The sequence below is a fragment of the Helobdella robusta genome (genome assembly GCF_000326865.2).
Source record: "Helobdella robusta unplaced genomic scaffold HELROscaffold_28, whole genome shotgun sequence".
Classification (NCBI taxonomy): domain Eukaryota; kingdom Metazoa; phylum Annelida; class Clitellata; order Rhynchobdellida; family Glossiphoniidae; genus Helobdella; species Helobdella robusta.
In genome coordinates, this window is record NW_008704435.1 from 2,008,333 (window position 1) to 2,025,441 (window position 17,109).

Sequence of the window (17,109 nt, forward strand, 5' to 3'; positions counted from 1 at the left end):
GTAAATTTTGCCTGGCTTCTAGCTTTTAAGTTGAAAATAAAAATGAATTGTTGAAGTGAAGTATGTAAATAAGCAAAGTCTAACAATTTAGGCATTTTAACTGATCTAAATTCTAACTTAACTAATTAAAATAAAATAAAATAAGTAATTGAATAAATTGTGATCAATATATGATCAATATGTCTTCTAGTTTTATTTATTCATTTTTTTCATCACAATCAGCAAAATATTTTTCACTTCATTCTATTCAATTAAACTTTTTAGTTACCAATTAATTTATTAATTTACAAATCTTGTCTTACATCATATATGATATGAAATCTCTGATCATGCTCACGTGATGACTTATTTTATTCTCAAGAATAAAATTCAGTAAATAATTAATTAAAAATTAAATTTAACTAAATTAAATTTAATTAAAATAAAATTAACTAATCAATCAACCAATCATTAATTAATTCAACTAATTAATTAATTAATTAAACCTGGCAGTAGCAATCCTCAATAATGGCTTGGGTTGTAGAGGATGAGAAAAATGAAGTAAGAAGATAGCAGAAGATGAAGCAAGAAAAAATTAATTTCGGAAAAATCGGCATAACTAAACTTTTTGGATTTTTCAAAACTCCAACGAAACAAAATGACTAAAATTATTTAAAATAAATTGAAAGTAAAATTTGAAGCCGAAATCATTAAAATTGTCTCAAATAAAACTCAAGATTGGAACTGGAAAACAGAAAATTAAATTAAATTTTAAAAGTTAACGACAGTTTCAACTGGATGCGTTTTTAAATCCATAAAATTTTTTATCACTGAAAAATAATATTTTTTTTGAAACAATTGTCAAGAATATTAATTTTTTATAAAAGATAGAACCCAAATTAAACAATATATGTTTCCAAAAATTCATACATGCTTTATGTGAAGTGTATTTAGTTCAACAAAGTTAGTATATCGTTAAAGAGACGTGTACTTATTTCATTGGGCAGAATCATTTTACCGTTTGTAACAGCAGTTTACAAAATTTTTGTAACATGTGTCTCTTTTCACCAGCCATTCATATCATTCAATCATCCAACATATGTTTGAATTCTTCGAAATTCTTCTAAAGTCGGCTTTTTGACAGCTTCGTAGCCTGGATTTTGCTGGACCGGGGCTTTTAAAATGGATTTGGCATTCTTGACTGAACAGCTTTACAAACACTGAACAATTTTACAATTTCATCATATATTTATTTTATAATTGATGTATTTTGTTAATATGTTACAATTAATTAATTAACTAACTAACTAGTTAACCAATTAATTAATTGATTAACTAACTAATTTATTAATTTAATTACCGCAGCAGAATTAGTTACAAATTTTAATCACGACCGGAAATTTTTTTTTTATATTTTCGCCATTCACATATGGCCACAAAATAAACGACATTATCTTAAACGATTTTCGTCAGTCTTGTTCCGTCGGTATCTAAAAAAAGTTCATCACATCAGTTTGTGGTGTTTTAATTAGGTAGGCTTTGTCTTACCTTAACCTGGTGAAAGAAGTAGATATTATTCGGAAAACTTCCAAATTAATCTGAGAAGGAGTCTAGCAGAAATAAATTAAAAATGTCAAATCATTGACGTTAATAATTGGAACGAATAATGTTTCCATCTGATGAAGATGTGATTGTTTCAATTCGACAGGCTTAACGGTAATGTTTCCATCTGATGAAGATGTGATTGTATCAATTCGACAGGCTTAATGGTGTTCAGTTTGGGCCTCTAGCGGTTTTGTTCCATTTTCAGACGAATTATTATTTTAGCAGATGCCCAATATAATGATTGGAAGTAAATAGATTTAAAGATATTACGATGTTAAGAAGCTTAGTCGCGGGGGGCTTTGGAGTTTAAACCGTCAAGAACAGAAAATTTAGCTATATCTACATAACAACTCTAAAATTTTCTTTATTGTTATACAAAGTGATTAGTTTTAATAGATAAGTTCGAAAAATATGTGTGATAACTAAAAAAAAGTGTTGCCACCTTTTTTTTCACAAAAATGAAGCCCCCCACAATCAATTTCTTGCCACACCATTAAAAAATCAAATGCAGGCTTGTTAGAAATTTTAAGAACGTTATTTACGAGTTTTTGATCTCAAAAGGTTAAACGCTATCAAGCACATAAGATTTCTCACAAAATGTTACAGTTTTTTTTATTAGGCGAGAAAAAAAAATTCTGAACATTGAACACGTAAAAACATTAAGATAACAGATTCATTAAGAAATAGAGATTTGAAAATACTATCTTTGTTACGTGCGGTAGAGATAACAATTCGCATGCTTATCAACATTTGAATAAACCTTACTGATTTTTATAATTTTGGTGGCCATTTTAATAACTAATTTTATAGACTAATGTTAATTGAATGTTTTGTGCTCTTTTGTAGTTGCTATTTTTAAAGCTAAAAAAATAACTTCATATACGTGAAACTCATTTTTAAAGCAAAAAAATAACTTCATATACGTGAAACTCAATTAGAAATAATTAAATTTAACTATTTAAAACTGATGAATATTTCTGGTAGACTGTAACATTTTGTCATCATAATTTTCACTCCCACAGTTTGTTGTAGATATTTTAGAAGGACTAAACGTCTTTCTATAAAATCAGCATCATATTTCAAAAAGTCATTTGTCGTTGTTATTTTTTAACAGTCAAATAGGTTGTAATACACAATTTTTCGTTGGACTCAGTCAAACAGATGAGAGAGACATGCCATCAATATGTGTGCTGCTGATCAAAGTTATCGAGCTATGAGGTGGCAATACAATTTTTTTTAAACAAAAGGTTTCAATGAGACTCTTTGGGAGAAAATCATACCATAACAATTAAAAACACAAACACGTCAGCAGTGTCGGATCTTGACAACTTTTATTTTTTTTCTTATTAAAACAATAATAACAATTATGTTTTTTATTTTTATAATTATTTATTTATATTTATTAATAAGTCTTTATTCAGAAAATGCTGGGAGACGCAGAAGCTCAAAGAGCTTGTATGGTCACCCTAATCAGAATAGAAAAAAGCAAACAAGACAAAAAAAAATAAAAAAAACACAAATTGCACATACATGGATTAAAATCTAAAATGATTAATACAAATGAAACTATCATACAATCATCGAATGTCAGCAGGAAAATAATTATTATTAATTAGATTCAGAACTGATGATTTAAATACCGCTAAACTGTTCACACGTAAAAGGCTAGTAGGCAAAAGAAACCATAGTTTTAAACCGAAAACAAAAATCGTGGAGGAAAATAAAGTAGTGCGTGACCTGACAATATCAAAAATTGGTGTGTAACAAGTTTTTTTATGACTGTATGACGATGAATCAATCAAATAATTGTGAAATATGATATATTTTTTCAATGTAATAACCTCAAAAAGAAATAATAAAACTCTAAATAAATATAGTTTCGAAACAGACAACATTTTCCTTACAAACCGACCAATTGTATTTCATTAATGCAATACAATGTAATAGCGTGATACTGCTCATGAAATATAAAAAGAGTCTATACAACAACCACTTTGATCGTTCACTAACCTGTTCATACACATACATGTCTGTTGCATTGCATGGCACATATTCATTACGACATAGGGTAGAGATTTGCAAGCGGGTAGTGGCGAGAATTGTTTTGTTCGATTTCGGATTCGCAAAGACTTATGAACTATCATGCTAACAAGCAACTAACTAATTATTGCATTTCTTGACGCTTTTTAAATTCAATATTTTCCTTGCATTGCTAAATAAGTACAAGTTTGAATTGAAGAAAAAAATACCTTTATTAATAATAATTCCATTCAATTTTTGTCTGATTGGGTTAACCGTAAAACTAAATAGAGCTATTCGAGTATTGCCGTTAACCGTAAAACTAAATGGAGCTATTCGAGTATTGCCACTGTACTAAATTTTTAATTTCAACGGAATGAAGGGTTGTATAGAATAATTCTCAACGCAAGCACAAAACTCCGATAAATGAAAAAATAGTATGTGAAGATTACATTTTTAGACGGTTTTTAAGATAACAATATATTGTTTAATCAAAATGAATTTCAGGAACCACAGCAAAACTAGAATGTGACTAACTACGTTTCCATTCCACCGTTCCCAACATTCCACGCGTCGTTCTGAGTGCACAAACACACACAACCGTAAAAAATGTTGCTGCAATTTTTAAAGTTAAAAAATCATCCATCATGAACATTCTTTGTGAGTAACGTACATATTTCTGAAAGCGTAAATCAACACATTGTTTCTGTGTACATGGCAAAAGATGTGCAGTTTGCACTTTTTATTTAAAAAGACATATGATTCCTGATGAAAACATTTTTTGTGTTGGTTTACAAATATTTCAGCTGAAATGTTGCTCCAACGAAACTTCTGTTTTACGTTAAATCTAAAATTTTGTATGAATTTATTTTATTAAAGCTTATTTTTGGCGTTTTTATACTTTGTATAATTCTGTCGTGTTTATTAGAGAATTGAATGCGTGTGTTTGGGTGTGTGTATGTGTGTGCGTGCGTTTAAACATGTTCTGTTCAGGATGTCAGTTTATTCATTTTGCATTGTTTTCGTTCATTAATTACAGGACAATTGATTTCCGCGTTTGAAAAAAAATGAAAATGATTAATGTTGCAACAATATTATGACCATTAAAGAAGTGCAACGTTTTTTGAAATATTTTGTTCGGTGCCTGTTGACTACAACATACCTACCGACCTGCCATTATTTGACAGGTTTTGCTCAGAATTCAAAGTGAGCAAAGTACATCTGAGATCTGATTATGATTTGGATTATTTTAATGTTTGCCCAATTTGAGTTTCTCTTCTGTCAGAATGATGGAAGATTATTCAGCAGAGCATACAGCTACCTACCTGCTAAGGGAAAGAAGAGTGCAGTGTGTTTTGACGAGCGGATGGAGATGGTGGCAAAAATTGTGGCTCCTTCATTGTCAGAGTGCATCAGCAAATGTTCGGTTTGTCAGTTTCACCGTATTATTTTATTGCATTTGATAAAGTAGACCGTATTCTTTTATTAAAATAAAATTTACAATTAAATTCAAACACCTTAACACGCAGCAGTGTTTATGAACAAAGAAGATACTCGTATATGCACAATTAAAATTAGACGAATCGAATAAAACATTAATTAACCGCAAAAATTAAACATATCATCGACTTCTTTGACATTTTATATCAGATTGCTAACAACCAAAACTTGCTGGGTGTCAACTACAAGACATCGGAGAAATTTTGCTCCTGTGTTCCAAAACTGAAAGACATCTGGTTCAATGTGACGACCAATTTGAGTGGAGGATGTGTGGCTTATGTGACGCACGGTTTTTTCCATTTTTTTTAAACTTTTTTTAGCTTGTTAAGTTTGTTTAAACATTATTCAAAATAATTTTAAAACTTTTTTTAACAAAAAAGTGAGTGTTTTAAAATTTAAAACAAATTCTGTAAAAATATTAAAAAAATGTTATAAAATAAATTAAACAGACTCATATTGGCATATTCAAAACAAATAAAAAAAAATCAATTTTCGGCAATAAATACAACTTTAACTCCATCAACATTTTTACTTTTTTGTTGTTTTTCGTTGCCTATCATTTTTAAAATTCCAATCAGATAAACTTAATCTTTCAGTTGCTTCAATAAAAATTTTAATTAAAAAATTGCAACACAGATTGTCCGAAGCCATTTGATTTCGTGGTTGAGAACCAGAAATGCTACCTGATGATCACAAAGTTACTGACGTGGAGCGATGCTAGAAGTGCTTGCAACAATTTGCATTCGCACTCGTTGGCTGTTGAGGATTCCTTGGAAAAAGTTTCTTCCAAGCTTTATGCTCTCTCTGTTACTGAAGGTTGGTAAGTTAATAATTTGAAATCTGTTGCTCACTTACAGTTTACCAATATGGCCTTGCTCCATTCTCTATGGTGCTTTTGTTTTTTACAATCATTAAGACTAATATTTAACAAATTTTATATTTCATTTCAGTACTCAATTACGAATCTAGTTATTTAATTAACTATACAACAATTCTTTCTCAGGCCTAACATCCTGCCAAATTCCTAAATTCAGTGGGTTTAAGATCTGGTCATCGGGCATACAATACAAAAAATCTTCGAAAGGGGCACCATTTTATTGGGAAAAGTTTCCAGGTGAGTTTTTGAAAAGTTTAAAGTTTATTGCAAATAAAAAAAAAACATTTTTGAGGATAGCGACGTTGTGCGTTACTTTTTCATTGCGCAGTGACTTTGTTCAAACGCTGTTTAAATATTTGTGTCATTTGCATGGCCAAAATTGTCAAACAATGAATGACAGGGTTGTTTTCATTATATTTTCCGCTTCAACATTTCCAAATATAAAAAAGATTTTTTCTCATAAAAAACAGGAGTTCTCACAAAATTTAATTACACGTCGTGGGATACTAATCAGCCGGACGGTGCCCTGGGGTCGACAAGTTGCGTGCAGGATATCATGGTTTATGTTGATGGTTGGGATGATTGTGGCTGCAATTCTTTGAGGTGCGTCCTATGCGAAATTGATCTGTAGACAAAACCACAATTTGTGATATTTTCATATAGAGCTAGGCCGTTGAAGCTAAACATTACATTTACTTATTATTTTTCAATGCAATATACCATTTTATATGTATACCGCATTTATTTAGAAAGTTTCTTGAATATAAACTTATTGACGAGAAAATGTTTTTAAAGATTTTTTTGTTTGTATTTTATCATATATGATGAAATAAGCAAATATGTTTGTTGAGGTCAGATACAAATTTTGACATTTCCTCAATCAATGTGATGTATGTTTTTATTTGTAGCGTTGCCATATACTTTACGAGAAACACTGTGACGCTGGTTTGACAGAAGTTCTGGTTGAAAAACCAAAGCGAATATTTTAATTCAACCAAATGTTGTTTTTTGTTTCTGGTAATAGCTTTTGTGAATTTTATTTCTTTTAATATGGCATAGTTATAAAAACATTTTTGGTTGCATACTTTAATTATTAAATTCTCTTTATTATATTTGTAATTGTAGCTATTTAGTTAAAAATGTCATCTATAAATAACTTGGAAATGTCATGCCAACTCAACATTGACCGTGAAATTTACGTAGTATCTTGATGACCAAAACGTTCATGGTAGAGCTGCACTATTGAATTTTCATTGACTATATTCACTTCAGCCGGTGTATCTGGAGTTAATGAAATCAAGTTTGCCTCATACAAGGAACCATCTACTCGTCTTGTCCCTTGTACTACCACTCGGTTCTTTATACTGAGTTGACATTTGGTTGCATAAGATTCAAACTTGCTGTTTTTTGAATTTTTATCTTGTGCGGCTAATATGGAAAACAGGTTTCTACCTATATTTGAAACATACCAGACTTCTGAGAGTTTTATGTTGTTTGTTATTTACTGTTGACAGCATATTTTTTTCGCCTCCACCCACAGCAGCAAGAACTTCTTTTCCTGCAGCTTGAACAGAACATGGTGCGACAAACTTCTCAAAAGTAACAAAATTATCTGGATTGTTCGTTAGGTGCTTTGTTGCTCCATTGTCAATATACCACGTAATGTTGTCTCTCAGTGTTTGATAACTGGCTGACGTGCACAAAACATTTGATGTTTCATCATATGCTTTTTTTGATGTCGCTGAAACATTTTTTGAATTTTTAGAAGGTCTTCCATCACTGACCCACTTTCTACATTGCTTAACCCAGTGTCCAGGTTTATGGCGATAGTTGCAGTTACCAACTGGTTTTGTCCTTCTAGTGAAATCTCTTGATTTGTAAAAACTTGGCTTGTCAACATTTACAACTAAGGCGTTCTGCCTTGATGATTTATCGATTGTGTCGAAAGTCTTTATCTCTCTTTCGAAAGCACAGAGATGAGTGATTAAATCATCTATCGACTGCTTTTTTTCACCTAGCATTAGCCAACTTGATTTGAAGTTTTGGAAACTATTTGGGAGAATCAGCATCGCTTTGCATACTAATAGCAGCTATGGTAGTTTATTTTCTCCCGATGCCTAAAGCCCACTGTTTAATTCGTTCCATAAAGTCTTCAATCTTGCAATTTGGCTGGATACATCCGCTATCCAATTGAAATCGAAAAAATTGCTACAAACTTGGAACAGTTGGTCCTTAGTTGACGCTTCAAAATTTCTTTTTAATTCCTCCCAAACTTCAAACGCTGTGTTCTTGTCCATTATCTTTTGCTATGTATCTTCAGTGACTGCATTCGCAATTACTGATTTGGCATAACTGTTTGCCTTTCTAAACAGATCTGATTTATTTTTAAAATCTTTTGTCTGTTGCTCAGTTTGATTTTCTAGTAATTCTGGTTTCGACAACTTCCCATCAATCACATCAAGTGCGCCCTCATGGTAGTCCATGAAATCTCGAACACGACGTTTCCAAATGGGCCAATCGGCTGCGCAACTTAACTGTTTTATTTGAAGCTTTGAGTCCATTTCGAAGGAAAAAAAAATTGATGTTCTTGCTTCAACGATAGTTGGAAAAGTTCTTTTAGTCACGAAGATTACAAAATGCCTTTTTTAAATTATTTATTGTATGATGTTACATTAATCTGTTCATACATGTCAGTTGCATTGAATGGCAAATATTCAATACGACAAATTATAAAGATTTTTAAGCGTGTTGTTGCCTGTCATGTCGATAAATGCCTTACACAGAATGTAACGCATTTATCAAATTTTTTTTGGATCTCGAATTTGCAAAGAGCCTCCTATGAACAGATTTTAAGCGAGCCTGATTAGTTGGACGACTCTGTTTTTTGCACAATTATATCCATGAAATGTACGGTTAATAAAAAATTGCGTTTTATTGATTGGTTACAAATGAGGTACCTGTAAATTACGTCATCGTAAAAGTTAATGATTTTCTGAAAATTAACAACTAATCTAATCGGTTAGTGGGAGAATTATTTTTGATCAATTTTCAAATAATTTGTTATAAATAAATTTTTTATTTATAATTTCAATGTAAATAACTCAACAATATGCATAAACAAAGTTGAAACATTGAACAAAACTAATTCGTCAATGATCTATGCTTCGCGTCCAAATCTTTTCTGACTCTGCGTTGTTTTATTTTAACTAGTTTTTTATTTATTTCGAAGGAATTTTCCGGTAGCAATATATTGTATAATCAAAATGAATTTCAGGAACTACAGCAAAACTAGAATGTGACCAACTACGTTTCCATTCCACCGTTCCCAACATTCCACGCGTCGTTCTGAGTGCACAAACACACACAACCGCAAAAAATGTTGCTGCAATTTTAGGAAGTTAATAAACAATCCACCGTGAACATTCTATGTGAATAACGTACATATTCCTGAAAGCGCTAATCAACACATTGTTTCTATCGATACATGGCAAAAAACTGTACAGTTTTCATTTAGAAAGGCATGAAATATTAAAATGGTAAAAACAATTTTTTGCAATCTTTTTGTGTTGGTTTACAAATATATCTGCTGAAATGCTACTAAAATGTTATATATCACCTGTCGAAAAATTTTTCAACTGCATTACAAACGATATAAAAACAAACGTGTTTATGAGAGCAAGTAAATGCACGTGAACCCAATGTGTGTGTGTTTGTGTGTATGCTTGTTTCTGTGTATGTGTGCGTGTGTGCGTCTGTATTATGTTCTGTTCACGATGTCGATTTTTGCATTATTGCGTTATTTTCCTTCATTAATTATTGTAAAGAACAGACCATTCATATCTGCGTTTGGAAAAAATATGAAAATGACTATTGTGGCAACAATATTGTTGGCGATGAAATAACTGAAACGCTTTTTTACGGTGAAATATTTTATTCGATGCCTGTTGGCTACAACATACCTACCAACCAGCCATCTTTTGACAGGTTTTGCTCAGAATTCAAAGTGAGCAAAGTACATCTGAGATCTGATTATGATTTGGATTATTTTAATGTTTGCCCAATTTGAGTTACTCTGTTGTCAGAGTGATGGAAGATTATTCAGCAGAGCATACAGCTACCTACCTGTTAGTGGAAAGAAGAGTGCAGTGTGTTTTGACGAGAGGATGGCGATGGTGGCAAAAATTGTGGCTCCTTCATTGTCAGGGTGCATCAGCAAATGTTTGGTATGTCAGTTTCACCGTATTATTTTATTGCATTTGATAAAGTAGACCGTATTCTTTTATTAAAATCATATTCAAAAATTTAAACATCTAAACACGAGGCTATGTGTTATGGGCAAAGAACATACTCGCATGTGCACAATTAAAATTAGACGAATAAAACATTAACTGGAAAATTTAGACAAATCAACGACTTCTTTTGACATGTTTTATCAGATTGCTAACAACCAAAACTTGCTGGGTGTCAACTACAAGACATCGGAGAAATCTTGCTCCTGTGTTCCAAAACTGAAAGACATCTGGTTCAATGTGACGACCAATTTGAGTGGAGGATGTGTGGCTTATGTGACGCACGGTTTTTTCCATTTTTTACACTTTTATTTAGCTTGTTAAGTTTGTTTAAACATTATTCAAAATAATTTTAAAACTTTTTTTACCAAAAAAGTGAATGTTTTAAAATTAAAAACAAATTCTGTAAAAATAGTAAAGAAAAGTTATAAAATAAATTAAACAGACTCATATTGGTATATTCAAAACAAATTTAATAAAAAAAAATCAAATTTCAGCAACAAATACAACTTTAACTCCATCAACATTTTTACTTTTTTTTTGTTTTTCGTTGCCTATCATTTTTAAAATTCCAATCAGATAAATTTAATCTTTCAGATGCTTCAATAAAAATTTTAATTAAAAAATTGCAACATAGATTGTCCGAAGCCATTTGATTTCGTGGTTGAGAACCAGAAATGCTACCTGATGATCACAAAGTTACAGTCGTGGATGAACGCTAGAAGTGCTTGCAACAATTTGCATTCGCACTCGTTGGCTGTTGAGGATTCTATGGAAAATGTTTCTTCCAAGCTTTACGCTCTCTCTGTTACTGAAGGTTGGTAAGTTAATAATTTGAAATCAGTTGCTAATTTACAGTCTACCAATATGGCCTTGCTCCATTCTCTTTTGTGCTTTTGTTTCTTACATTCATTAAGGCTAATATTTAAAAAATTTTATATTTCATTCAAGTACTCAATTACGAATCTAGTAATTTAATTAACAGTACTGTTATATGTTTGTAAAAATTCTTCCCCAGGCCTAACATCCTGCCAATTTTCTAACTTCAGTGGGCTTATGATCTGGTCATCGGGCATACAGTACAACAAATCTTCGAAAGCCGCACCATTTTATTGGGAAAAGTTTCCAGGTGAGTTTTTGAAAAGTTCAAAGTTTATTGCAAATAAAAAAAAACATTTTTGAGGATAGCGACGTTGTGCGTTACGTTTTCATTGCGCAGTGACTTTGTTCAAACGCTGTTTAAATATTTGTGTCATTTGCATGGCCGAAATTGTCAAACAATAAATGGCATGGTAGTTTTTATTATATTTTCCGCTTCAACATTTCAAAACATAGAACGAGATTTTTTCTCATAAAAAACAGGAGTTCTCACAAAATTTAATTACTCGTCGTGGAATACTAAACAACCAGACGGTGCCCTGGGGTCGACAAGTTGCATGCAGGTTATCATGGTTCATGTTGATGGTTGGGACGATTGTGGCTGCAGTTCTAAGAGGTGCGTCCTATGCGAAATTGATCTGTAGACAAAAACCCAATTTGTGATATTTTCATATAGAGCTAGGCCGTTGAAGCTAAACATTACATTTACTTACTATTTTTCAATGCAATATACCATTTTATATGTATACCGCATTTATTTAGAAAGTTTCTTAAATATAAACTTATTGACGAGGAGGAAATGTTTTTAAAGATTTTTTTGTTTGTATTTTATCATATATGATGAAATAAGCAAATGTTTGTCGAGGTCAGATACAAATTTTGACATTTCCTCAATCATTGTGATGTATGTTTTTATTTGTAGTTTTGCCATATACTTTACGAGAAACACTGTGACGCTGGTTTGACAAAAGTTCTGTTTGAAAAACCAAAACGAAGATTTTAATTCAACCAAATGTTGTTTTTTGTTTCTGGTAATAGCTTTTGCGATCACCAATTGTATTTTTTCTAATATAGCATAGTTATAAAAGCGTTATTCTTATGATCACTCAATGTGAATTTTTAAAAAGTTGGTTGATTGATATTTGAGTGATAACATTTTCAGATCGAATACCCAGACCCATTTTTTTTATTTGTCAATAATTAATTTAAATTTTTTTAAATACTTAAATTAGATTTTAAGTTTATTTTTCCTGATGTAATCCTGACAACTTTCACAGCATTTCTGGTAAAAGTGTGGACAGTGTTCTAACTTGGCACCAACGCGATCCGCACACCATCTAGCTTTATCGCCATATTCGCAACCTTAGAAATAAAACAAATTTAATTTTAAAATAGTGAAAAAATTCGCAATTGAATTTTGTATTTATCTGGAAGATCAAAATTTTTTTCTTTATTCAAATTTACTACTTAATTACTGACCGACTTTTGATGAATTTTTTAATTTCGGGCAAGTTATACAACAGCGTTGCTCCTCGTCATAGCATTGGTACTTCTTCAGACTCGCACATGCCGGCTGATCACCGCTGGGACAGTCCTTGGAGGTGACTGGAGTTAGAGAATAATTAAAATTCCATGCAAAATTAAACGTTTCAATTCTATACAAAGTTAATGAATTTTAAGAGCTGACGAGTAAGTAATATAAGGAATGGATATTTCAGATGGTGTAGTTATAAAATTTTTGGAGTGATGCAGGTTTTGAAAATTATTTACGACATTTTCTTTCCCCTTCTTCCACATTTATAACAAAATTTGCATTGTGTTTGAAAAAAATACTTTTATTGTATTTGAAAAAAATACATTATACATATATAATGTATTAGTAGTAGTAGTAATAGTAGTAGAATTAGTAGTAGAATTATTATTATTATTATTTTTAGTAGTAGTATTAGTGGTAGTAAAAGTAGCAGAAGCAGTAATAGTGGTTGTAAAAGCACAAGTAGTAGCTAGTAGTTTTGGCAGTAGCAGCAATAGTAGCTTGTAGTAGTAGAAGTAGTAGTAGCAGTAGTAGTAGTAGTAGCAGTAGTAATAGTAAGGAATGTCGTAGTATTATTAGTAGCAGTAGTAGTATTAATAATGGAAGTAGAAGTAGCAGTAACAGAAGTAGTCACAGATTTTGAAATAACCAGTTTGAGCAGATTTTGAAATAACCAAAGTTTGAGCAAGTTTGACAGCAGTTATCCCGCCACTTAGGATCGCTACAAGTGTACCTGGGGCAGCTTTCCTTCGAGAACTTATCGCCGTACGGGCATTCTGTATGAGATTATAAATAATAATAATATTTACAATAATTATAACTGTAATAATAATAATTATTATTATGATTGTTGTTGTTGTTATTATTGTTGTTGTTGAATAATTATTTGTAAATGTAATTAATCAACATTTTATGATATTATGAACAAAATGTTAGCTGAGAAAATAGATAGTTTGATCAATTATTTTTTAAAATTTAAACTTTAAGATTTAAAGGATCTGGGGACACGTTGGTGTAAGAGTTTTGTTGTCTGGCACTGCTATTGTAATGACCAGGTTGGGATTCAAAGAGGCGAATTTTGATGACGAGAATGATTTGTCAGGGTCACTGCAAATGGTCCACAGCAGCTGGCTGAGATGATACGTGAGGGTTGCATTTATAAAGATCAAAACAGAATGGAAAATTTTAGAAAAAAAATTAAAGGGGCCCATCTTTCCATCTAGAAACAAAAAGATGGAACGAGTCAAAAGATGAAAATGTCAACGTAGAATGCTGCTTTCACGTGAGAAATAGTTGAATAAATATTTGTTGAGACAAAGAAAGTTGTCAACTTCTTTAAAATATTATCTATCAGTTTGCATTAGCGGTTTAAAAATACAACTTCATAAAAAAATTTTAAATTTTTATTCAATTACAATTACAACCAACTTTCAGTCCCGATTTTCTGTTTGATCATCGGACATGTTTTGCAGCAGTCGCTTTTGTAAGGTTCCTCATAACATTTCCACGGGAAGCGATCCATCACATCTTGACAAGATTTGGGACCGTCAGGGTCTCCTAGTTCACTGAAATCACCTTTCCACTCTCCGTACATGCACGTACCTTTGAAAAATTGGTCCAAGGATTTTGTAATAAATACGTGTATATAATTTAAAATAAATGTTATTAAGTGATGAAAGGGAAATTATAAAATTTTCTATAAAACATCTTGAGAAAAATAAAAGTAGAATAAAAGTCAACGATTAAAATTTCAAAATGGAAAAAGACAAGAGTGGAAAAAGTAAACAGGAATACATCCATACATTGAAAAACCTCAAACGAACGAAAAATTATATTTCCAACCTTCACTTTTAGGCACCTTAGAATCACTGACACACTTTCCCTCGCGACACGACTTGCCGCTGGAACATGGCGTGCCATCAGCTGCTCTCTGCAGCACATCTGTGAAAACACATGCCTTCAACTTGGTAAGATAACAGGGCATTCTTTCACAAAGTTTCTCTTCGCTACCCTAAATTTATAAGTTATTTGTTTATTTATAAATATTGAAAAAATTAAATTTTGAGAAAAAGGTTTGTAATGAGTTTGTTGATAGAGTGAATCGTACGATATATTAATACCCGGCATATGGTTGAATCGACGCCGAACAGATGTTTGCATTGCTCCTCTGGCTTGTGTTTTTGTCCTGAAATTATTGTAAATTATTTTTTTACAAATTTCGTGCCAAGCCATTATTTTATTTGCTCATTTTCCCCAAGTTTTAAATTTTTTGAGCAGTTTTTATGTTATAACTTTTATAAGCGCCCAAACTTTTCCATCACAATTAAAATGTTGTTAACGAAACGAGCCTATGAGTTCTTTCAGCCGTTCCGTCATCTCCTTCTGCCAGATGGTGTCGTAAGTTGTCAGCAAGCAGTTGTTGGGATAACTTACAGGTAAAAAATAGACAAAATAATTTAGTTGATTTTATTTGTATGAATGCTTAGTACAACAGCGCAGCTAAAAAATGGTGCTGAGAACATTTTCGTTTTTCATTTATTTTCTCATGTTCAAACAAAGGTTTTACTTGAAAAAATCTAAAAAAGGTGTTCTATGGGGTTGAAAAGCAGTTTTTGAAAATTTATTGTTTACAAATAATTAGCAAACCGCACGCTCCTGGCTAATTAACAAATATTTCACTCTTTTTTACATCCAATGTTCAGCAAACGTAAATCATCTTTCCGATTTAAATATTTCTTATGGTTTGAAACCTCCGAACTGACATCCACTCTGAATGAAGTGTGAACATGTTAAGTAAAATATAAATAGACCTGTTCACTATGCCGAGATGATAACTAATTTCAGACTGGGAGCACGGTGAAAATGAACGAAACCTTTCGGCTATCTGCTTGTTGCAATGGAAATTATTTAGATTATAATTTATCTTTTGCTTTTCAGTTTTTTTATATAAAATGAATGGCATTTTACAAATAAACTCAAAATTGCAATTTTTGAAATTTAGAAACAGTAAGTTTTATTTTAAATAGATACTATTCCCAACTTCATAGATTACAAATGTTTGAAAATCATAATTTCATAAAGAAATATACTGAATCGCATTGAAAATTAGAAAAGAATACGATTCCAAAACCTTCTCATCCATCATATTCCTCAACGAGCCCATGATGAACCCGTTGTTAGGACATGTATTTATTTCACCATCGTTCACAGCACCTAACCTGCATAAAAAAAAATCATTCAAGAGTTTTTTCACTTTTATCAGATGAACAAAAACAATTAGAAAATAATAAAAATGTATCAGAACCAAGTTTACAAATTAAGCGCGAGTTAATTCGCTTAACTTGCCACATCCACCGGCTGATATACTAAATAAAAGTTACATTTCAAGTTTTTCTTGCAAAAGACAAACTTAAACAAACTTCTACGACAAACAAATACGGCCACACATACAAACGTACAGACAATGGCGATCAAGCATCAACATGCAAACATCCCCTCACACGTGTCCTAATTCATGGGCAGCCAGATCGGCTGTTCGGAAAGCGCCATGTTCCTGAGCTATAAATGCTGCATTCTTACTACATACAGAGGACCTAAATGCCAACCCGAGTACATTGTTGAGGTTGTATCTAAAATAATACGGGGTGGGAAAAGTAGTTTATGATTTGAGGGTGGAGGTAATGTGATGTAGATGCCCTAACGACAATGATGATGTTGGTGAAGGTGCGAAATTATTATGATCAGCCTATCTGTAGAAACATCTGAATTTTAAAAAGATATTCACTGTTATTTTGAAAAAAAAATTATTAGATGGCCAGGAATTGGCTATTTTTCAATGGCTTGTTTTTCGTTTTAAATTTTTTTTCCAAAATTGCGGGTTTTTGCTATTTGGTCTTTAGCCAAGTTTGCTAATCGGTACGCTAATATAAATTGACGACTAGGCTGTTATTCATTAACTCGTGGCTGGTGGTTTTATGGTTTCCAGCTTGAATTTAACCATCAGAATTGCCATCATCATCATCAGCGTAATATCATCATCATCATCATTATTATCATCATCATCATCATTGTAATATCATCATAATCATCATCATCATTACTATCATCATCACCATCATTATCATCATCATCACAGTCTTCATGATTATCAAAACTACGTTCACATCATCATTATCATAACGTTATCGTCACCATCATTGACAACAACGACAAAATATATTTACCTAGTAAAAACACCAGCGGCGTCAAACTTCGGAAAGTTCCTGGCCCGAGTCATGTTGTCGTTGTCGAACCACCTCACCATATCATAGTAAACTGCGAAGCCATCAACAGTGTTTTAGTTGATCTTGAAATTCGGAGATTCAATAAACTCCAAATCGCTCTTCTCCTAGAGATGTTATGACGATGCAAAGATCAGATTTTAATCC

The 17,109-nt window shown here is 31.8% G+C and overlaps 4 protein-coding genes across 4 annotated transcripts; 2 read left to right on the forward strand and 2 right to left on the reverse strand.

The window, feature by feature from the left end:
- Positions 1 to 3,610: 3,610 nt before the first annotated feature.
- On the forward strand, positions 3,611 to 6,611 carry HELRODRAFT_174071 (hypothetical protein; the record flags this gene model as incomplete). Its single annotated transcript, XM_009020616.1, has 6 exons — positions 3,611 to 3,670; positions 4,889 to 5,029; positions 5,254 to 5,392; positions 5,740 to 5,919; positions 6,107 to 6,217; positions 6,451 to 6,611. 6 exons carry the CDS (start codon positions 3,611 to 3,613, stop codon positions 6,609 to 6,611), a joined length of 792 nt encoding a protein of 263 aa, XP_009018864.1.
- Positions 6,612 to 10,011: 3,400 nt separating this feature from the next.
- HELRODRAFT_174072 (hypothetical protein) lies at positions 10,012 to 11,792 on the forward strand (the record flags this gene model as incomplete). The annotated part of the gene is made up of 5 exons (XM_009020617.1): positions 10,012 to 10,207; positions 10,382 to 10,555; positions 10,907 to 11,086; positions 11,288 to 11,398; positions 11,632 to 11,792. 5 exons carry the CDS (start codon positions 10,012 to 10,014, stop codon positions 11,790 to 11,792), a joined length of 822 nt encoding a protein of 273 aa, XP_009018865.1.
- A 584-nt stretch (positions 11,793 to 12,376) lies between these two features.
- On the reverse strand, positions 12,377 to 14,666 carry HELRODRAFT_174073 (hypothetical protein; the record flags this gene model as incomplete). Its single annotated transcript, XM_009020618.1, has 6 exons — positions 12,377 to 12,510; positions 12,628 to 12,753; positions 13,332 to 13,458; positions 13,735 to 13,901; positions 14,111 to 14,284; positions 14,525 to 14,666. 6 exons carry the CDS (start codon positions 14,664 to 14,666, stop codon positions 12,377 to 12,379), a joined length of 870 nt encoding a protein of 289 aa, XP_009018866.1.
- A 350-nt stretch (positions 14,667 to 15,016) lies between these two features.
- Positions 15,017 to 16,958, reverse strand: HELRODRAFT_174074 (hypothetical protein; the record flags this gene model as incomplete). Its single annotated transcript, XM_009020619.1, has 5 exons — positions 15,017 to 15,110; positions 15,493 to 15,566; positions 15,813 to 15,900; positions 16,183 to 16,311; positions 16,906 to 16,958. 5 exons carry the CDS (start codon positions 16,956 to 16,958, stop codon positions 15,017 to 15,019), a joined length of 438 nt encoding a protein of 145 aa, XP_009018867.1.
- Between the last annotated feature and the right edge of the window lie 151 nt (positions 16,959 to 17,109).